The following is a 24,313-nucleotide window of genomic DNA, read 5'->3' as shown; positions in this document are numbered from 1 at the left end:
GAAATCTGGTTGTCCAAACAAGGGAAAATTGTCAGCAACTTTAGGAATCAACAGCTATAAATAACTTTGGAAGCAAAACTGCAAGTACAGTTTGTGCAAAACATGGCATGTAAGTTCCAGTTGGCTAGGTATCAGTCATCATGATGAAAAGTGCCAGAAGAAATGCCCTTGTCTTATATTAGGTATTTTTTATACATGTAACACTAACATACTGACGGTGTTGACATTTTTCTCATTATAAGCCTTACTCCTTATATTGCATTTCCACTGTAATTAATTTGGAACATTTTTTTAAAAATATTATAGTTAGGGTTTGTATGCAATTTTTATAAATTTTACCACCAATGCAAATAAATAAATAGATTAAACACACTGTAATAAACAGCAGTAAAACTGATCCATGCATCTTGAGCTCAACATATTAGATTTTGCAAAGCAGCTTGTACTGCACTTTCCAACGTGCCATGTAGTTTTCCCTCACTCCTCTTTACCCGGCAGTTGTCCTTCCTGCCTCCCCCCTCTACCTTCCAGTCAGACCTGGGAGAGCATCAGAGTGCAACGAGTCATTTATGGCCTCAGCTTTAATTCAGTAACTTGGTTCTGGGACTGGAACAATACGTGGTGTGTTCAAAAAGTATCGAAACTTTTTTTCCCGTGTAAACCAATGAAGCGCAGGAGGCTCCCTTTGGTGGAGATGTGGAGGGGACATTCATGCGCAGTCGTGAATTTTTTCCCACCTGCAGAAAGCGTCAGTCGCTGGCAGTCAGCTATGAGTCAGGACATGTAGTGAGCGCTCGTCGGATTTCAGTAAGGTGTAAAATGACAGAACAACATGAGCAGCGATATTGTATTAAATTTTGCCAAAAGCTTGGCGATACCCAAGTGGAAACCATTCGCAAGATTCAACAGGCTTTCGGGGATGATGCCATGAGCAACTCACGGATGAAGGAGTGGTACAACCGCTTCAAAGATGGTTGGCCTTGGCCTTATTATCTGTAAACTCTACAAACAAGTTAGAACCCCACCAAGATCAGTGGCCACTGTTATAAAGGCTTATTGTGTATGTTACAACCTCATTATTTGTACTCTGTTTCATTAATACATACTGACTTCTATTACAACTGTACACAATTATTTATTTGTATTACATCATCAACTGGCATGATCCCAAGCAACAGTCACAAAGGGGGAAGTAAAACAGGAAGGAACAAGTAGTAGTAGAGCTGTCCTCCATCATCACACCTCTCCCTCTCTCTCAAAATCAGAAAAACTGAAAGTGCAAAGTAACTTTAAAATAATATTTTGATACTGTATCATTATTTTGTTTTAAAGTTTGCTATTTTGTGATGCAATAAAGGTCAATTCATTAATAAATACAAAGTACTGACCTACAGCACCATTTAAATATACATACCAATCTGCAATATCTCAAGTGTGAGAAACACTGCTCTACAGTCTGTTTCAGATCTACCTCTAAGCAGCTGGGTCCACTGCGTTTCTGTTACAGTGTGCCTACGCATAGGTACCACATACTGTCAGACTGTTTCATGCAATATGGCATAAGCCTTCACCTCACCAGACATAAGAACAACCTTGCACCACAAATGGTGATTCATGATGTTATCACAGTCTCAGTGATTGTGTCTACAAGTGGGTCACTAGGAACAATGATGATGAACTGCTGGACAGTTCCAAGCCAGTCTCCTGATGACAGACTATCACCTGATGGGTTTTCATGGTGTTCCTCTATGCGGGAGTCTTCCTGATCTAATGACATAGGTTCAGTCCCTGCATAATCAGAATTCAGCATTATCATATTGAACATAACTGCATACACACAAAAGCAGCAGCATATGTAATAGCATTAACATTCTATGATTTTCTGTATACCTCCATTTTCATCAATGGTTTTCTTGCACAAAAAATAATTCCTGCCAACAGCCTATCCCATGTGTCTGGTAACTACTAAACAATACACAAGGCCTACATGCGAGCAACTATGCCCTAGACAGCCACAGTATAGCATTAATGTTCAATAACTGATTACTTACTTCATGACAAAGTTTCAACCTCTCAGTTCTCAAGTATCAAATAAAATTGGAAGATGATCATGAATAGAAAATATGGCTATAGAAGATGATTCTGTACATGAGATTTGAGGTTTTCATGGCAGTACGTTCACATTATGGTCTTCTGGGTTATCAGACAGGATAGTCTGAAAAGTGGATATCAACCCTAAAGACAGAGCCAGCATGTTGCTCAGAAAGCTGATACCCACTTCCTTGTCTACATGGTGCCATAAACCAGAACATAACAATATGAAGGTCACTGTTGTCTATATGAATGCACTGTCTAAGCATTCACCTGGAGAGATTTAGGAAAAAAATAAATACTTGTTACAACGGCCAGTAGCCCACACAAAATTAAACGTGTCTCCAAAATACATATACCCTGTACAATCATTATCAAGTATTGCCACATCTGCATTTTGTAAAGGGATGTTCACATCAAAGACTGAATTCAAAATCATATTGAGAGAGTGAGAATTGATATTGTCTTTAAGTATTACTAGCTTTCTGGCCTTTGTCCATCAACTGATATTCTAAAACAGAACACAATGTTTCAAGAACTGGATCTGCTCCCTTCCTCAAGTGAGGGCTACATATTCAGTTGGGCCCATTAGAAATAGGTAATCCCACCCATTACATAGTTAATAAAACAAGACTATACATTCACCCAGTTCAGGTATTGTCACAGTGAGATAATAAAATACAAAACAAAAATTATGCCAGCTCTTCTGAAGATATAAAATTATGTCCCACAAAAAAATAAAAAAAAAATAAAAACTGCATGTACTTAAATCACCTACTGCTAGTGCCACCTATAAAATGAGTCTGGAAAGCTAGTAATACTATCTACAATACACAACTGTCAGAACAATTCAGAATAGATATTCATTGTTCAAGGTGCATTTTTTCCCAGCAAGATGTAACTGCTGGATTATCAATGAACATACGTAATCCCATCTCACAGCTGGTTAACCCAACAGTAAAAGTTTAAACTAAGAACATGAAACATTCAGTTCACTCCTGCCATAAACAGTATAACAAGAACTATAGAAGACCAATTAACTTTGAACATTACCAGCTCAATTTTACACAAATGGAATTCCCATGTTCCAGATTAGCAAAATTATTTTTGATCATCAATGTCTGACTTCATAATTACATATTTAATTTGAAAAGGAAGCACATTCTTCAGTACACTACCTGAATGACTGCCTCTTCCTTCATGCTCCAGTGTATCATTCTCCACAGCTTGAACAAGGACCTGCAAGTTGCCCTGATCTTCCTCTCTCAGTGAGCCTACAAAACAACTACATTCATTACTTCATTTCATTATATACAGCTGTAGTTTTAGGCCCAAGCCAAACAAGAATGGAAAAGAAGGCCATGGCCTATTTTGGAGAACAGGAACCAGATTATATTTTTTTAAGTATACATACGTACCCAACCTGAGCATATTAACCCTTCAGCGCGGGCATTTAAATATCACTGTTGTGGGGCCTCCTGCGGTAGTATTTTATATTGCCCATTTAAATTTTGCTCTAAATTATATTATGTATCATAACTTTTGAACTATATGAGATATAATTATGAATTTTTCACTGAAATCATCTTAAAAGATGGTTTTATAATCTTACCTTATAATATGAGCACCCTGTATCTAAGTGGTGGAAGCAAGTGGATTAGAATTTGAGTTTTGTATAGTATTTCTTGAAACATCCATCTAAACACAACCCTGCCTCACATTCACTACACCAGTAAACAGATTCTTTCCTTTTGCCATGTTTTGTGCACACCACACATCTTTTTTTTTAGGCTTTGCCTTTTTCCTTTGGCTGGAATACGCTCCAGGAAATGTCGTTCTGTGAGTCTTTTACGCGGCGGCTCAACTGACGGACGGCCGTATACAGGACGAAGAACACCAGAACCGTGTTTTTCCACGAGGCCTTGTGCCAGTGAACGTCTGAACTTTAGTGTGTCCATGTTTTTGTTATTCGGGAGACACCGATATATGACCATTGCGTTATGTATTGCTACATTGAGTAGCTTCTTGAATAACTTCTGATACCACTTAGTACTCTTCTTTCGTTCAAGCAAGTATGGCTGTAGCATTTGATCCTTCAGATCCACTCCTTCCATGTTTCTGTTGTAATCACAAACAACCATGGGATTGTTTCTTGTTTGTTTGCTTTATTTACAACCACACGCATATCATCTTTGTGGTATGTTGATATCATAGTCACTTGGCGATTGTAACTGTGAGGTCACGCGCTCTATTTAGACTGACTGGCAGTGCTGCAGGATCTTGAATATTATGGTATTCTTTTCACAACAGCCTAGTGCAATCGTCATCATGCTGGCATGTTTCGTTCCATATTTATGGGCCTTCGAAATTAGGCTTACGGCTTGGCATACAGTGTATGGCAAACCGCAGGTAGGACCATTTAAATGCCAGCGTACCGTGTACGGCAAACCACGCTGAAGGGTTAAAGACAATTCAATGAATGAAATGAACACAAGACAATTCTGACACAGGCAAAAATTAGGATGTCGAATCCAATACAGAAATCTCAAATAAGCTTCCCACACCTTTGGCCTACTTTTTCCCATGACGTGGGGGGAAATTGTGCACTCAACAATGTTTTGTGTGTGCTCTTCACTTTCAACACTTAAATAAATTAACCAACTTTCATACAATTTTGAAGGTCATTCATTCCAACCTAATACATTACAGTTTCTTACAATCAGTAATAACAGCATGGTGGACAATCGAACTTGGAATGTGGGCCACACACTAGCACCACTGTATATCACTGTCCAGTGTGTAGCACTTCTGCTTCATATTTGGAAGGTCAAAGATATACTTACTGAGGTTTTCACGTTTTTCCTCAATCCCTCCAGAAAAATCCTAGTACAGTACCTCAAATTTATCCACAGTCACTTCCTTTCAAATCGTTCACAATTCATTATTGACTGTCATACTATCTCATTCAATAGAATTTAATCAGAGCGACGGAAATTTCTGCTATATGAACTAGGAATAAATCGATAAGACATTAGCACCAACTGACATAGGATCCTGATGTGATGTATGGAAACAGAGCTTTGAAAAATATTGGTTTTGTGATTTTCTTTCCTCTACAGAATGTTAGAAAATGACAGGATGGTTGCGCAAACATTTTCCTTTAACTTTCAATTTTACATTAACTACTGGACTTCTGAGGTTAGAAATATGAAATTTTGTTCAAAGACAGATCATGAACATTCCTACAAATTGGACAAATATCAGTATTTATAAGTCAGTAATTATGAACATGGCAACAACATGAAAGTTTAAGGTTATATTCGCAAACTTAATATTCCATTCAACACATCACTCACAAAGTCTTATCAAAAGAAGACAAACATTTTCCCTTGGCAAATCAGTTATCACCAGCAACACATATGACAACAATGTGCAGACATACCAGAAAGGGAGTGCACTTTACTTTACATTGCTTAAAGTGTTCTTCTAATGCCTGCGGATGAAACAGGGCAGAAAAGCAATTGGAAACTGTTATGTCCAAAATACTGAATTAAGCACATTTTGTATTACATTAAATTACAAAACTAGGTCTACAGCAAACTGGTAAAAGTAACCGTGAACATGTATTAAGAAATTATTGCTTCAAGTTCAAGGTTCAGATATACATTTCAAAGGTTCAGTTCATGTTAAGGTTGGGCAAAATTACATGGTTCAGTTTTTTATGGATCCAAATCTCTGTTTTAATACAGATTTTACTGAACTGTCAGTGCAATATTTGAGCCACATCAACTATGTGTCCTGAAAAGTCACCCATAACCTGTGATGGTGTTAAATCCACCATTCTATGCTAAAAGGGTTCAATAATATGGCCAGCTAGTTGGGTTACAGCCACTTTAGAAATTTTAAATTATTTGTATTGTTTCTTTACTAGACATGTAATGTTTTGTTGTTTTACTATAATTATATACTTACAATGAATCTTTAACTAGGTGTTACATTCAGGCAAGACTACAAATGTGAAATGAATTTAAATGGATCATAATTATACTTAACAGTGTGCTCTGCTATTAGTGTTGCTGCAACTGTGACTTATGAGAAAATCAGTTGACATACAAGTGGTTTAGGGAAGAAATACTTTGTCTATTTTTTATCAATTCTGTGGTACTGCATGCCCTTGTTTGTTAAATGTGTTATCTTATATATGCACGAAAATTGTCCAGGAATAACCTTGACAGAAGAAGGGATTACAAATTACTGTATATCATATCAGAACACTAATGATTCAATTTTACTGAAAACTGAATATTTAACACTGAATACGAGTAATATTTGTGCTTTAAACCATCAATGCACTCAGTTACCAGAATTCTCCAAAAAGACGGCCTCCATGTTCTTTTGGCTCTCAGCAACTAAATTGTCAAATGTCTGCTGCATTTGTTCCTGGATCAACCTACGTTGATATTCTTCAGCTTCTGGATATCTTCTACGGCGTGTGATACGCTTGATTTTTGTCGGATCCACTGAAAGCAGAAATACAAACACAAAACACTGCACATTATTTTCTAAAGCTAGAAAAAATTATTCAAATTCTTCTAAAAGTTCTAAAGACAACTACACTATCATGTAAATGGTATGGAAATCTAATTTTCTGAACAGAAGTTCAAATATTAAGCTTTACTTGGGGCTGACAGAACAAAGGATAACTGTGAATACAACAAAACATAACATGCTCCTATATTTACTTTCTGATGCTTTATAAAATATGTAAGTTATATAGCACTGGGTAACTGAGAAGAATGTTGACTGTAAAGAATAACAAAATGGCCACGGCACATATCTACAGCAACTGGGGAAAACTACAGAAAAAGTCAGGACACAAGGTCTCCACATTCAAATTACAGACCTTCCAATTATGAAGTATTATTTATTTTATTGCTAGTGGGGTGGGACTAAGTCCCTTGTACTGCAGCCACTTCTGGCCTATTGTACCAGCCCCAGGTGATAGGTGAGGGTGATTGTGGAATTTGTGGAATGAAGATTGGTAGGAAAAACCGAAGTACTCGGAGAAAACCTGCCCCAGCGCCACTTTGTCCACCACAAGTCACACTTGACCAGACCCGGGATTGAACCCGGGCCGCCGCGGTGGGAAGCCAGTGACTAACCACTTGAGCTATGGCGCGGCCAATTATGAAGTAAGAATGCTAACCATTATACTGTGAGAGTCTATCACAAAGTGCTATAGAGCCATGTGCATTATCAACTCACCCTCACGCTGATAACCCAGTGGAAGCAACACCATATCATCATAAATCTCTTCTACGGGGGCCTGCCTCAGGGTCAGGTGCCTTGTATATAGATGTATGTGTTCCGAACAATTCATCTTCTTACCTGTTGATCCCATAATTAGTAATCACGAGAACTAAGGCTGCATTTTTTGCTAAAGTATGGAGTAAAATAACAAGTGCTTAGGAAAACATCCGGGCCTATGAAAAATGACGTATCAGGGGAACTGGGAAAACTATATAACAGAACCCCATAACAGAAATTCAGAATAGTTATTATGCTCATAATACTGTTACAGTGATTAAGTACATAATGTGAAGAGTGGGACATGCAGCACACAAAGACTAGGAATGCATACAAAATTGGAAAAGTATGGGATAGACAGGGGTACATATGGAAGTATAATGTTAAAATGGTTCTCAGAGAAATAAGTTAAGATATGAAATGGACAGAACTAGTTTACTGGACACTTAGTAAAAGACCATAAGCTTAGAGACTTACACTGTTCCATAACACAGTTATATGTTCTTTATAAGAGAGTGGAGGAAATTTCAGTTTACTTTTTTGAATTGAATTCTTGTATTCTGTTTACATAATAATGTCAACTCTTTAAGTCTCTTTGTTCCTGAAACTTCTTAAAAGGTTCTTCTTTCCTTGCTTTGTTTTACTCTGGTCACAAAACCAAATGCAAAACAAGGCATATATCCATTCTCAAAGAAAATGAGATGAATTCCTATATTTATTAATAGAGGAATGTATTGGTAAAACAATAAATGAATTAATTTTTCAATAAAAGTAATAGGTAGCTTTAGCCTGCCCAGAAACTAAAAGGTGGCATCCCACCACTAGACATGCTTTCCAAAAGCCTAGTATCCCATCCAGGGGACTGACAAACACTAGCAAGAATCTCAAGCACTGACATAAAACAGAACTAAAGCCAACACTGCCAATGGAAAATGTACAGTAATTAGGTATGAACATTAAACTGAACTGTACTAAGAGTGAGCACTTTTAATACCCTTCACACAGAATGCATAAAAGGAACATATTGTGGCGTACAGACCCAATGCTAGGCAGTGAATCTGTAAACATCGACTGTTGCTAGACTACGCCTGCAACATATATGCAAGCCAACAGTACAGAAAGAATGTTTTCTACGTTCGCGGATGGACCATTGCTATACAACGCATGCGCTGTGATATCACACAACAGCAGTGGGTAGCAATCACATGACATGTGTTTACTGTGATGCATTGCCCGTCTCACACCTACAAAAGTGAGCAGAATTCAAAAGCTGCAGAAATAAGCTGGAGTCAGTCATAATCTGGAAGAGCAAATTGAAACCAGGAGTACAGGAGAGTATAGGAGGTCTGCCTGTGAAGACTTTATGTGCACTATAGTGCAGTGGGATTGGAAGTGTGTAATCTAGTGAGACTATTTGCAGTTTCTGTGTTGAGATCCATTGCCAGGGGATGACTAGTGAAGACATGCGTGGGCAACGGTGAACTGGAAAGTGTGCAGATCAGTGATAGCACTGTATTACCTGTATTTAAGTGTAATTAAGTGAGTGTGTAACCGAAAAGCTAATAAATCCAGTCACCCAAACTAGAACCCACCATTTTTGTCATGCGTACTATCCTACACACAACAATATGTTTCACCTTCAAAACTGCAGAACAGACTTAAATAAAATCAGGACTGGGAGTCTACACTGACAGTTGCAAAGGAAATTAAATTCTGGTTCACAGCAGCCCAATGCAAAATGCAACCCATACTTTATGTTGGAATAAAACTGAATTTTACTAAGATTCCAAAAAAAGAGGTAAATGACCTAAGGATCACCACATTGGTTGAAACATGTAGTGATGAACTTCTAAAGTTAATAAATTTTATAAGACATAGTGTTGCATGTGAAAATGTAACTAATCGACACTAGGACAAAAAGTATACCTCAATGATATCTACAAATTCTATTTGAAACATTTTTTGGTTTGATGAACATTTAACAATGTACAAATAAATAAATCTCTGACTGTACAGCATGACTGGCTTTGCAATAACGAAATGGAGGGGGAGAGAAAACTAGAAAATCCGTCCGGAGAATATGTTTACTCCAGCATGCTATACCTTTCCACTACTGTGCTGTTAGGATCAATGGTATCAGTCAAAAATTTGCTGCATTCAAAATGTGGGGGGGGGACTTTACCTGAAACATATGTCAGTGTGAAAAATTTTACCAGCTTAATTAAAAGTGTTACCTGGAGATGAGAACAGTTTCACAAAACCCTTTGTGTTCAGGTAGTTCATCATTTTCTTAGTAGCAGGAGCAAGATCCATCCTACCGATGATGTCAGAAGTATCACTGAGCTGTGCCTTGAACTCTGCCACAGGAATACTGGTGTGCTTGTCTGCAATCATACGACTACGCCCAAATCGTATGTAACCTCTTGAACCTACAGAACAAACAATTTAATAGAAGAAAGCAGTCTTCTGGGATTTGGCACCGTGTATATGTGGTGTTAACCGACGTTTCGGAGGAACGTATCGCCTCCATCTTCAGGGTAGAAGAAAAAGTATAAGAAATCTGCAAGCGACAAGACCGTGAGAACGGTAAAAGCAGACTGGAAATAACACAGCTATGTGTGAGCAGAGAGGGAAGGGGGGAAGGGCAAGTATACAAGTGAAAGCAGTGGTGAGGGAGGGGTAGGGGAAGGGAGCTGGGGCAAGCGTGGTTTTGTGTACGGGAGAGAAAAGCAAGGTTAAGGGCTGGGCTCTAAACCGTAAGCTGAGNATTGCCATGGTTTCCTTAGTGGTGCTGTGCATATGGCTCGTCTTGGTGGCGAGGATGGAGGTATTCTGAAGCTCCATTCTCGCCACCAAGACGCGTTATATGGAGGCGATACGTTCCTCTGAAACGTCGGTTAACACCACATATACACGGTGCCAAATCCCAGAAGACTGCTTTCTTCATAGTCACCGCTGTGAAAGCCTCAAATCTTACAATTTAATAGAAGTACTTAATGTTCAGTAACAATGACTACTGCGCTCTAACCCATGTCTCCAGATTCCTAACTTCATTCAAAACACATACCTAAAACACAGCAAGCCCCTCCCTATCACGATATAGTTAATCTCTTCCACACCACAAAATATAACCTTTATCTTCTGTTAGATAACACTGTTTGTGTAAATACCTAGCACAGTAAACCACTACACTGCGAATAATGTCTGTTTCTTTGTTACAAATTGCTTATTCCCTTCAATGAATTTTTTTGTCTAAGCTGTTCTCCATTATTCCTGGTAAAATCTTTGACAGAGATGCACCACTGCTGATAAAAAACTAATACAGAACTGATAGCTAGCCAGTCTTTGTTGAATATGCAAGAGTGCTGCTGTACAGACATGCTAAGGACTTATGCTTCAACATAATTTTACAATATTTTAAAAACTAATATTCATATATTTAGTTCAATAAGAAACCATCTGATACAATATGCTAATTTAGTCAATAAATAATTAATTCCTTGCTATTGCTTCAGTTACTCAGCCATCCTCAGGGACACTCACCAAATCAGAAAAAGGATTAAACATGTGATACTTCATCATCTGTTATATTATTATTAATTTTAATGGGATTAAATAAGTTTAGCAATTCAAGCCTACAGTATCAGAATATAATAATTTATGAAGATATAACAGGTCACACTTATACTACTGCAGTATACAACAGAAGGATACACACACTAGACGAAACATACAATGTGGAACTTAACGTCCATTATTTATCGTCCGTCAATATTGCAACACTCTTCCATTCGCTACTCAATATTTAGTTTAACATTATACACCTTGACACTACATTGTGTGGTGTTGTCTTTACAACACACTCTTTAAAGACAACACCACATGCTGTGGAGGAAACATGCAAACCAGGGTCATACGGCAGTCATAACTGAAAAGTAGGCTATGAACGTGAGGGGCAAGCTGCTGAGACAAAACACCCTGGACAGACATACATTTATGAAAATGGATGACACCCCGTGTGAGGTGAAATAATATGCACCAAAATAACACGGGTATAATAGAAACTTTAAAGGATTTTATCTGGTTATCAAGACACCTGAAGATGGTCATTTGGGGCCGATACATGCAGTGTCAAGGTGTATAATGTTAAACTAAGAACTGAGTGGTGAATGGAAGAGTGCTGCAATAGTGACGGACGATAAATAATGGACATTAAGTTGAACAATTGCAACGGGATGCTGAAATACAGAATCATACAATGTGAGGCCTTTCAATACACTTCAGACTACCAACAACTACATGATGGACATAGCGGAGAATAAGTTGCCTGCTCTGATAATTGCACTTGAATTATAATTTATTGTATTTTAGTACTTTAGCCATAAACTGTTAAACTGTGATTAATTTTTTCAAAATCAGTAACATAACACACAATGAACTGCAGAACTTTTCATTCTTCTTGAAACTTAGTGGACACCTCTAAGAATGGCTGAAGAGCCAAAACACACAGGGTCGAATAAATCATTTACTAATTAAATCTGCATCTCTTATCAGATGGTTTCTTAATGAACTGAATATATGAAAGATGCAACAGTAACGATATCTGTAAAATTCATACATATAAATTTACCAACTGGATCTCTCGATTTTACCTCAGCCTGGCTACGGGCTGGATGGCCGAGGGATCAGTCTTTGAGTCCCAATAGAGTAATGAATTTTCTCTTCTTCTCAGAGTTCATACTGGATCTGGAGCCCACCCAGCCTCCTATCCAATGGATACTGGGGACACTTCCCCTGGGGTTAATGTGGTCAGGGGGTGAAGCTGACAACTCACCATCAAATAGTGCCGAGGTCAAGAAAACATAAATCCACTCCACCATACATCTTCATGGCATAATGCTTAATTAGTTAAACACAGAGACAGCTCTACTTTACCTTTTACCACTCTAGTAACAGTTGGTAACTGAGACTTGTTCCAACCAGAGGGGAGAGACAAAACTTCATTTTCCTGGACGGTAACAAAGCAGTTCGGTTGAGAGTATGCTGAGGAAATCACCATAGACTAGAACAGGAAGCCAACATAAAATGCTACTTCAGCCTTAGTCTGTCAGACTTAAGCATGACATGTCAACAATTTTAAAGCAACATAATATTAACTGCAGAAGCACAGAAACAGGAGAATAAATGTATACTATAATTTAGAGTACTAACTTATGAAACAGTCTTTCTTGAGAAGCCTATAGTTGTTCAGCTAGTCAAGAAATTTCCCACATTTTATGGAACCCAAAAGTTCATTATTGCATACAAAAGAGCCTGCCACTAAACCCTTTCCTGAACTGGATGAATCTCATCTACACCAGTGTTTCTCAACCGCCAGCCATGCCATCAATTATACTGGTCCCTCATCTTATAGAAAAAAGAATTTACAGGGATGCGGTCTGACAAAGATTGAGAACCACTGATCTCCACCCTTTCACCCTCTTCTTGCAAGATACATTTTAGTACTCTCCTCTCATACCTAGGTTTTCCAAGTAATCTCTTTCCATTAGACTGACGCAGATTTTGTAAGCTTTTCTCATCTGTCCCATGTGTGATACATGCCTCACCCATTTCATCCTCCTCCATACTATCATCTGAACAATATCTGATGAAGAGCACAAATTACAAAGCACACTTTTCCCAATGTACATCAATGGCCTTGTTCTACCTAAATCTATTGTGGAGATATAAATTTACTGTTACAAAGCTGTTCACATAAGATGCTGAGAATGCACTTTTACTTGTATTCTGCAAAATGTTCAATAAACCAAAAATTGATTCAAACAAAAGTTTGTTGAACACAATGATTTTTATACATCATTTTATATTGAATTTTTATGTACAATGAGCCATTTTCTTAGGAAATTGAAGTTAGATTTCAGCACCATGCAAAGCAGGTATTATATTTGACCACATGAATCACAAACTGACCTGGAAACTGCAAATCTAAACCCCCTGCCCACAATATAAAATTTAATCAAAATGTGTCACCTTTTGGAGATGAAACATGTAGGCAGATGAGCAGACAGACATGACCTCTCCCCTCTGAATTAATTTTGCCATTTGTACCAATAAAAAATTATCCCCCCCCCCCAAGTGAGAACTGATGATACAATGTAATCATAAAAACAGGAATCTTTCTGCAGACCTTCCAGCACCCTATCCATATATCATCCTATCATTTCTAATTCACTCCTATACAAGTTCTGAATTTAAAACATTTCCATACCAGTAGCTTGGAGCCCTGCTACTTGCACCAGCAGTCCACTTTACAGTAGTACCCACTGCAATGATATAACATGCAATCTAACAGATTTTATTAAAATTTTCAGCATTTGTCCTGCGACAGGCCTGGTAGTGACAGAGCAAACTGATTTTTGCTGACAACTCCACTCCCTTAACTGTCCTAATTTTCTCTTTTTATATCTTTCTTTTCCTTATTGCCATTTAACTAAATAAGGTGACAGTGTTTGACATGATACAATACTAATGCACACCATGAAATAAAATAACTACATTTTTTAAATTTGGCGCAGGGCCAGAAAGCACATCCCTGTACCACTTCTTGAAGCTGGCATAGGTGTCCGGAGATTGGGACTAGTTCTATTGATTGGGCCCAACTGAGTAGGTTTTACCTGAAGACAGATACAGAATCCAGTCTCTTTAAAAAATAAACAGGACGGTTCTTAGATAAAGACAAGATGATGGATAGTGTCCAAAAACATTATATTTGTACTAATGTACCATCGTCACAAACTTTTAGATCTTATCTGCATCCCTGCACTTTTAAAAGGCTAGTGTATAAACTACAGAAGCAGGAACCTGACTTCCTGCCGTAAAAGAAACAAGTGCAGCAAGATAACAATAATTACTTGAATATTTACATGAAGAACATTTACCTGATTTTCATGGACTGCACTGTCTACTGGACTGACAACTGTTGCATAATCTCCAATGTGTATTGACTGTATCTCATCATTCTCAGTCATCATAGTTTCTACAGGCACCTGAAACAGTAAGGTCCAAACATTGCTTCATACTGTGTTCTGAATACACTCATATAATACTTAGACAGTCAGTCCAAGAGAGTGATGTCATTTTGATTTGATTTTGAAACAATTTTCTCAACAACTAGGCAACTAAATTTCTGATTACAAGTGTGATTTCTTTTCAGTCAGTCACATGCAAGATGCAAGGATAACAATGATGCTCCTGCCTTTCTCTTGAGAGCAGAAAAAATTAACACGAAGTGGTGGAACCATCCATATACAGAGAATACTGTCAGCTGTCAGGTTATTTGAATCAACTTCCATAGCATGTGAAGAATTTCAATCAGATTAACTAAATGCATGAAGAGTGTTTTATAGTTTCAAAATTTCACAGTTATATAAAGGATGCCTCTCCACAGTTTCCACTGTCTTCAAATTACTTGCAGAACCAGCCTCCATTTTGTCATTCATGGTCTTGGCAGCTGTTGAATACTGCCACGCAAAGTCATGTGTGATCAGATGTATGCAGGTTGCACTTGGGGCATATCTCAGTAATTCTATTGAGACAGGTCCCATAACAAATAAGAGGAGTTATCTGTGGTCAACTCTTGTGCTATATTTTGCTGAAGTTTCAGTGAAACCACATCACTTCAGTACAGATACGGCCTAAATATCTTGGTAACACAAGCCAGAAGTTCAACATTCTTAACATCATAATGTATACTGTCACATACATGACATGACCAAATTCAGGAGAGACCTTATCTTACAATTAAGATAATTCCATTTGCTTACTCTTAAATAAATATCAAACTTAAATAATTCCATTGTATAAGGTCTTCCTTAAGCAAATAATATTCGAAGAAATGACCAAGAAATTCTCCATTTTATGAAACTGGAATGTTCACAAAAGCCCATCACTGGACCAAATACAAAGAGAGTTCAAACCAGTCCACAGCTTGACACCCTATTTCTCTAAGAATATCGCTTTTCTACTGTTTGCATCATACCAAAACCTTTCACAACCTATGTCTTCATGGTAAAATATGTAAAACATTAGCTTTTATGATCAGGTTATGTCCCAGACTCCAAGCTTGTGGGCCACCTCATTATTTGCCAATGACTGCCCTCCATACCTGAAGGCCACACATCTCCTTCCTTGTAAACTTAAGAATGTTCTATGATTCTGTATTTCAGCATCCTGTTGCACATCTTTAATTAAACGTCTATGTATTAAGTCCATCAATAATGCAGATCATTAATATTCACCATTTAACACTAACACAATATGTTTTGGCCACAGACAGCCATCCTCACATATTTCAAATGTGTCAAAACTGTTACACTGCTTTGATACGTGCTAAAATTGCATGTTGGAATCCACATGACTGCAACGTGCAATTTTAGCCCACATCAAAGCAGTGTAAAGTTTTGACGCATTTGAAACCACTGATGATGGCCGTCTGTGGCTGAAACATGTTGTGTTAGTATTAAATGGTGAATATTAATGACTGTTGCATTATTGACAGATTTAATATATAGAATGTTCTATATTGTGACAATAAGAGATGAACAAAACTAAAGGAAACTAATTTAAAAATTAATTTATCAGAAACAAAAGCTGTATACCTCTAGTGTTTCCATTGACATTGGCACCTGGAGGGTGTTGTCATATGCCAATTTCATGTCACCACTGGCTTCATCCAGGCCAAGAACATGTATTGTTGTCACTTCCATTTCATCATTTTGCTAAAAATGAAGATATACCAAAAATTTGACTGGAAGATAAATATGAACACAGTTCATATTCTGGGTGGAAGAATGAAATCCATGCATTCAAAGGCAAATGTGTGGTGCCACAAGCAGGCTGGTATAATGATAACACTATGTTTGTGTTCAGGTGGTACCGTGTTAGGATCTTGGTTTACCTACTAACAATCCTGACAACCATTTTATGACTTTCCTGGTCTCTCAATGTTACAAAGTACCAGAAAAATCAGTGTAGCTGACATTACAAGCAAATTGAATCTGGGGCTAATCCAAGATTAGGGTGAGCTGATGTCACGGATTTTGCAGCAGAAAGAACCAAACAAGTACATGATAAACTGGACTCCTTAACCAAATAATATTCACTTTACCGTGAAATTCCAGTGTAATGGAACCAAAGTTTAATTCTGATGATACCTATCCTGAGCAACATCATGACAGTCTATATCTTCACAACCGACTTCTCAAAAATCCACTTAAATTTAATTTAATTTTAATTTTACTGATATACTTTGTATAATAAAATAATATGTTAAATAAACATCCAAGTATATCTATTTTATTTCCATTTTACTGATCAAATACTATTACTTCCCCAGCATGTTTCAGTCCTAAGATGACCACCTTCAAGGGGACACAAAATTTTAAGAGGAAATTTACTCTGGGGTCCACCCAACCTCCTATCCAATGAGTAACATGGGCTCTTTCCCTGGAGTTAAGCAGCTGGGGCATGAAACTGACCACTCACTTCCAACTAGTGCTGAGATCAAGAAAAAATATATCTATACATCCACTCCCCCATACACCTTCATGGTGTAGTTCTTAATTAGTTAAGTACAGGGACTTTTTTCCTTTTACAATATACACAATATGACAATTAAATTCCCAAATTGATGCTCTTACAGTAAAGTAAAGTAAGGTAAAGCTATCCCTGTAACAGGCCATGAAGGCCCATAGGATCGTGAGACACTGGGGGTCCCACATTGTCTATTGGCTCAAAGATGGCAGTAAGGTTGTCAGCCTTACGCGCCGGCCGCACTTTACTCCCCAGGAAAATTATTAATTAATTACTGGTACTCATTTCTGTTAGAGGCTGAGCCGACCCCAGGGCCATAGTGCAGCCGGGAGGATTAGGTCAATTGAAGAAATCCAGTGACCTCATTGGGATTTGAACCCGCGACCTTCCGGCTTGTAGCATAGTGCCTCAACCAACTATGCTACAGTAATATTACTAATTCCATCCATTGGGGATGAACGTGACTATAAAGAGAACATTTATTTATATTATATGCAAGTTTCGATTTGTTTGGTTGATGCATATGATTATAATTGTTTTGGTGAAGTTAGTTTTTCCATCATGTCGAAGGTTGCAAAATGTAACAGAACAGTGGGTATGTTTTGTGTAAAATTAAAGAAAACAGCTACTGAAACGCTTTAAATGTTGAAAAGTGCATACAGTGACGAATGTTCATCAAGAACAAGTGTGTTTGAATGGTATAAAAGCTTCAAAGAAGAGCAGAAAGTAAGAATGCAAAAACCAGGGGTGAAAACAATGTTGACTGCATTTTTTATGATAAATGTATCATTCATCAAGAAACAGTGCCAGAAAAACAGACTGTAAACTGATACTCATTTCTATTAGAGCCTGAGTCGACCCCAAGGCCATATTGCGGCTGGAAGGAATAGGTAACTTGAAGAAATCCACCTCATCAGGACTNCAAGCGAGTTCAGCTACTTGCTTAGCGGTGTCTATAATGCTTCCTCCATCTATCAGAGGCCTTAGAGACTATTGTTGGGTGGGAAACGTCCTGGAATTTGGCTCAGTGATCCCCTTTGGGGATATGAGGTTCTTTTACATGCCGTAAAGTTACGACACGGGACACACAGCTTAAAGTCCCTCCCGGAGGACTTGTTCCCTGAATTTTTCTGCCCTTAAAAATTCGACGATCTCCACCAGGTATTTGAACCTGCGTACCATGAGTCATGAGGTGGGAACGTTACCTCTAGACTACGGAGGCCGCTTGTGTGTGTGTAAAAGATTTATTCTTGAGTATGAGTCTACATCATATGATATAAAACTACACAGCACTGACAGGATTGTATCCAGCAAATATTTATATTAATGAACTTCAGCAGGACACGAATTTTAACAAATGTTTTGTATGAATGATGATTATGATGATAAAAATGAAAAAGCATGGGAGGAAGAGGAAAATGAAATAATAAAAATAGAAACAAATAAAATTAAAAGAAAGTGATACAAGATAAAATAAATGGAGGAAAAATTGAGTAGGAATAAGTGGACATGCAAAGGACTGTGATCAAATGGCACAGTCACAGGGCAAAAAGTTTAAGAAATGTAGGAGAAAGGAAGGTGGTTAAAAAGGAAATATAAAATAAAAACAGAAATATAAATAAAATAAATATGAGAAAGAGACTCAAAGATAAGTATGGAAGAGCAGAGTTGGAGGAAGGGGAATCGACAGAAAAATGTTGATCCTGAAAATTGTGGTTGCCAATGGATACAAAAAAATCCCCTTTTGTTTTTAAACACAACTCTTCCTCCGGTGTCTAAATTTTCCCCACCATAATTCTGCCATCCAGTCATAGCCTGTTGTTAAATATTTCTCTCCCCTTCTTCTTCTCCTTGCATATATTCCTTTATGTCATTGTTTATAATTTTCTTACTTTATTTTCCTCTTTTTCCACCTTCCTTCCTCCAAAGCTTCATTTTCTCTCCTTGTCATCTACATACACACAAGAGCCTTCTACACAGCCACTAGTTCCCACTCATTTGGTCACAAACCCAGTCTAGTTCCTCCCTTCCTTGTATCTGCACCAGTTTTACCCATGTAGCTTATTCTTCTATTCTGAAGATAAAGAAAACATATTCTCCCAAAATATTGGTACCTACCTAACCATATGACATCACATTCCAGAAAATCATAATTTTGATACTTGGTGTCATGAGAACCTCCAATCTAAAATCCAGTAAGGTCATGTCAATTACTCTTAATTTTGGATGCACTATAGTCATGTATGGGGGGGGGGAACAACTTCATGATTTCGGTCCGCAAGCGAACCATACCGACCGAGCGACCGCTGCTTATCGGCGAAGTTTAGAGCTAACTTTTGCAGATAGAGGGTGTCACATGGTCAGCGCAATGAATCCCCACGGCCGTTAATTTCAGTTTTCTAGACCAGAGCCGCTATTTCATTTAAATAATGTACCAGACATGAAAGACTGCAAGTTCAATAAATGAAACTCCTTGGACCACTTGTGGGTACCTCACAAAGTGACCCTTTATACATGACAGAATTTGGGAGAAATTGAGAACAAAAACAATATTGTAAAAAGACATTAGGACATTAAGAAATCACTTGATGAGGATGGGAGAAACAGCACTTCCCATGGTATCATTTTATTGTATGCCCAGTCACAGAAAAGAAAGTGGAAGACCAAAGAAAATATGATACAACCTGTTTTGAGTGTCAGAACAAGTGCAAGTGGCCTTATCCCTGGCAAAGCATAAATAAAAAAACAACATACCTCAGTAACATCTCCTGCTCCAACAATAGTAGTTGAAGAGTACTGGTTTCTTGCATCCACTGCGACACCATATGTAGGGTAACATTTGTCAGAGATCTCTGGTTTTATCTGCGGAACTGATGCCATAACAAGAGAACCATGCTGTGTATGAATGAAACCATTCTCATCAAGTGTCTGAAATATGATAGCTTCTCTGCACTTTGGAGTAATAACATTTTCTTCAACACAGGTATCTGATTCATCTTCATTGGTTGGTAATATCGTTTCCACGATCTGAACCACTTCTGGCTTGTTGTTGTTCATTTTTTTATATTATTAACAGATCCTCTCCTGATAACTGCAGTTACAAGGCAGCTGAGACAAGACATGAAGTTCAGAACAAAATCTTCATGCAGAGAATCTTGAACTGATGATACCACTAACTGATATCTATATAGCAATGTAAAGATACAAACGTTTTAATAACACGTACATCAGCTGTCCACACTGTTTTCTCCCATACTACAACATATAAATAAAAAATGCTCTGAAATAGCTTAAAGAAACACATTACAATATAAAGAAGTACAGTGAGTATTAACAGTTTCAATAAATAAATTATTTTACTCCAAGAACACAAAAAATTAAGACAGTAAAATCAAGGTTTCGATGGGTTGGATAAGTGACTAGGATGGGTAAGATAAGAACTGCATGCAGAATTTTAGTGGGGAAACTTCTTGGATAACAAAATTAATCTTTAGAAAACAGTGAGAGATGGAGGAAACTAGTTCAGAATCACATCCAAAGATGTGCTCTGGCTTTCACATTGTTATACCTTGAGATTGTACTGGAGTATTGCTACTTATGTTAGTCGGCTAGATAGTTAGGAAAGGTAACTGTCCGCTTGAAGCAATGAATACAGTAATAAGAAAATGGTGCATGACAAACTGTTCCATAGCTCGCACATGTGTCAAACTAACATTACATACTTAAACAGTTCTAAACAATTCCTTCAAATTGTGAAATGGTTCCCTAGTTCAAAGATATTTAAATAATCCTTAAACAATAATGAATCTGATGTACTTTATTGTTCAAAATGTAGTATCAAGGGCATCCTAACTTCCCAGAGTTTGTTCAAACCAGGGACCCAGTTGCACAGGATTCTCAAACTGTGTTTCACCTGCAAAGGGCAGTAGATCATGGCAAATTCCAAAAACTGGGTGAGGGAGTTACAGCACTGAGTACAACAACAGGTGTTCAACCTTACGACCTTACAACTTAACATTCTGTTATAAAGTGAAATCCTTATTCAATGGATTACTGGGGGACTAACTTTTTCTATACTGAATTGAAGTTTTCAATAAATGGGAGTTATGCAAGAGTATATCAATAATTTCATCTTCTTATAAGATTTACTAAATATGATTGCTATAAAATAATTTCTTTACATATGTAGTTAAACAAATCCTCCTCAAGGACTGTAGCCTTCTCAAGAAAAGGAGGTTTGAGCACCCATACGACCCAGAGAGCTAGGCTGGCAGGGGCGTAAGCTCTTGGTATGACCACACATGCCAGACAGTTCAAAGGGTAGGGGCCATATGAAGTGTAGCCCCTAAACTTCTGGGTTGGGGTTTGGTCATGGGGCTAAGAACAATCAGACAAATATTCAAAATACAAAGTTATTTGAAGCAAATTTACTACTAGTCTGTCAAAAGATTTCAGTAAAAATGCAGACTACAGTTCAAATCCTTTACAGTAAGCAAACAAATTGAAATGAAACCAAAGCTTACTAGGAACATCAAAACCAACCCTGAAAAGAGGTGACGGACCCATAGGACTGGCGCGATCACACAGATAAACCAGGCAGCCACCTGCGACAGCACAGATCTACAAGTGCACATTTTACAATTCACCCCACCGACATCATCTGGGACTTTCATGTTAATTGCAATGAAATTTTATGAATATTCAGCTGTTTTCACTGAGTATTGTGGGGGGGGCAAGCTGGGCCAGAATTTAGACTAGGAACAGCACTGAGCACCCAAACCATATGGGCACTTCTAATTGGATTTCAGGTCCTCCTTCTGACCATACACAGATTACAGAAATAGGGAAAAGAATGTAAACCTGAGTGAAGGCAGCAGATCTCATTAATACTTGATCCACAGAGCTCACGGAAATGACAGACATATCCACTTTCCTTTCACAAACATCAAAACTGCAAATAAATGATGTAGCATTTCCCCACATTTCACCTAGAGAAAAAAAATCAGACATCAATTTCCTGTTAACACTTAAGTTTGGATTTTGAATTCTAGCACACAGAACTTCAAGCAAGTGAAATTCCACGTATAAACATTGTACAATACAAAAAATATTGAAAGATTAGTTTTCAGGTCACATAATCATTATTTAGTCAAATCACTCGTTTTCCAGCAAACATATTTCTTAATAGCTAAATTTACAATGTAAGAGTTGACCTTTTGGTATTTTTACAGCACTGAGGTGGAAAAAACTGCTTAGGATAGGGACAAATGGTAACCTCTGGTGAACACAGTATCAAACCTTATGGTTCCATAAAATGTGTGGGAAATTACTGAATGGCTCAGCAACTGGAGGCTTCCCATGAAGGACTCAGTTTCATGGAGTTAGCTATGTCCACTATTGAAATAATAAGTCACATCAAAATATGAGTATGTTCTTTCTTTGCAATATGATTCATCACTTCTTTTATGATTCTGTACTGAGTGCAATTGTTTTAGTACTAAGAAACATAACCATTTGGCCATCTCTTCGCAAAAACATGTTCCAATAATCAGGCCAAGACCCCAAGAAATCCCCTTTGTTTTCACCTTATGTGGTTATTGCTACTGCAATGAAACTTACAGTACAGACTTTCTAAAATCTGGTCACATACAATAAAAATCTATTCGAACAATGCTTGGTTCCAGGATAATCACATCTCAGGTCTGATTTTACAGCAGACCAAGTCATAATATGAAAATTAACTACTTTGTGCATTCGTTAGGGAAGAGATAATGTCGTTAGTTTTACTAAACGTACTTTCATGACTTATAGCCGGAATTAAAAAAATAAACACCCTAGTTTACCTACGTCCTTGTTGCATCACTCAATAACACTGTTTAAAATTGCATGATACTTGACAGAATACAATTCAATATATCGACAAGAACATTAGCCGAACAATATGCACCCACGGTTCTGTTGATGTTAAATATTACAGCCATTCCACAACGAAGTATTAAAAGTGATTTATAATGAAATACTAATGAGTAATCCTGGTTTTACTGACATATTTGGTGCGTTAATGGAATGCATTAAAAATCATGCTGAATGCTTTATAACAATATTCCCGCTACACACAATCTCACACACTTGTCACTTTCCGCAAGATGGCGAAGAAACACACGAAACTAAAACAAATGACAACACTCCAAGGTTGCCATACCTATAGCCAACAGTAGATTTATCCAAGAGATTTACCTTTGGACTTCATCAATGCTGAAATTTACCGCTTCAGATGACCGAAGTTTTGCGACCATAGCTTGATCCGACGCTCGTTTCAATTAAAATAACGTTGTTTGCGTGCGTATAAAACTTGGTTTCTTGGTCTAGTGGATAAGCAGTCAGGAAGTTTTAGAAAAATAAGAAAATTAATAAAACAACGAAAATTTCATTTTGGAAAGTTTCAAAATTTGCATTCTTAAAATATTATTTTTGTGAACAAACCTAAGAAGATGATAGGCGATAATGCAGAACACATAGAAAAGATAAAAACAGTCGGAAACCCTAAACTGAATACATTACTTGCGATAGGTGGACCCAACTGTGAGGATAATGAAACTGGATCTTGAATAGGGTGTGGAGGTCTGAACTGAATTCATTTGACTCGGGATAAGGTACAGCGGAGGAATACCGAGAAAACAATTTCTGAGTTACACTAAATGCAGGAAATTTCTTGACTAGCTGAGTGACAATGAATTTATCAATGACCCTTCTCCATGAAATTGACTTCTTTCAGACTAAAAATAAAACTGTCCTGTTTCACATTTTCGAGCTCTTGTGTGTGGATTAAACTAATAACCATAAAACCAGGGCCCATAATTTCTTTCTCGTAGTAACTAGGCAGGTAATTTTCTGCTAACCTCTGGTCATCTAATGTTTTAGATAGGTGAGTTTGTTATTCCGTTATATTTAGTTCGAAGCTTAATCAACTTCTGGATTTTTTGAAGGTCGAATTGCACACTGTAAGATTATTATCTCCGAATGACGAATTGGAAGTGGAAAGAAATACTAGAGAGAAATGATCCAAGCAAGGAAGAAACATATAAGCAGAATATCCTCCTGTACTTGACAATAGCTGGTTTCGATAAGCTGGCAGCTTTACGTTCCCGTCCCAGGGGAAAGGGTCCTTGCATGCGGTAGGCCTATAGGAAGCTGCATGGACCCCAGAATCAATTTAGAATCACGATGTAAAGGGGCTGCTTTCAATAATTTAACTTTCCTAAAATGTAAGTTAGTAACAGCTTACTAAGATTGACAGTTTTACAGTTCCAAAGAAGGGAGTAAA

The 24,313-nt window shown here is 37.6% G+C and overlaps 1 protein-coding gene across 7 annotated transcripts; it reads right to left on the bottom strand.

The window, feature by feature from the left end:
- Positions 1–899: 899 nt before the first annotated feature.
- On the bottom strand, positions 900–23,151 carry LOC111872950. 7 transcript variants are annotated; one of them, XM_023867260.2, is made up of 11 exons: positions 22,833–23,151; positions 21,850–21,977; positions 19,744–20,172; positions 16,056–16,175; positions 14,337–14,444; positions 12,334–12,460; positions 9,633–9,827; positions 7,357–7,479; positions 6,453–6,611; positions 3,270–3,365; positions 900–1,788 (listed from the first exon to the last, which is right to left on the bottom strand). In XM_023867260.2, exons 3-11 carry the CDS (start codon positions 20,044–20,046, stop codon positions 1,613–1,615), a joined length of 1,407 nt encoding a protein of 468 aa, XP_023723028.1. In that variant the 5' UTR covers positions 20,047–20,172; positions 21,850–21,977; positions 22,833–23,151; the 3' UTR covers positions 900–1,612. The 7 variants fall into 7 exon arrangements, with proteins under 7 accessions (XP_023723028.1, XP_023723031.1, XP_023723030.1 ...); XM_023867263.2 differs by having other exon boundaries at positions 19,744–20,097; XM_023867262.2 differs by having other exon boundaries at positions 22,837–23,151.
- Between the last annotated feature and the right edge of the window lie 1,162 nt (positions 23,152–24,313).

Source organism: Cryptotermes secundus, unplaced genomic scaffold, assembly GCF_002891405.2.
Source record: "Cryptotermes secundus unplaced genomic scaffold, Csec_1.0 scaffold407, whole genome shotgun sequence".
NCBI lineage: Eukaryota > Metazoa > Arthropoda > Insecta > Blattodea > Kalotermitidae > Cryptotermes > Cryptotermes secundus.
Note: the sequence above shows the minus strand (reverse complement) of the source record. Positions and strands in the feature narration are given on the sequence as shown.

Excerpts from the sequence above, each read along its gene's own strand:
- LOC111872950 (XM_023867260.2), bottom strand. The coding sequence starts at position 20,046 with ATGAACAACAACAAGCCAGAAGTGGTTCAGATCGTGGAAACGATATTA. Across the intron at positions 16,176-19,743 it reads GAGCAGGAGATGTTACTGAG|CAAAATGATGAAATGGAAGT; the intron begins GTATGTTGTTTT and ends CTTCATTTTTAG. Across the intron at positions 9,828-12,333 it reads TGTTACTAGAGTGGTAAAAG|GTTCAAGAGGTTACATACGA; the intron begins GTAAAGTAGAGC and ends TTTGTTCTGTAG.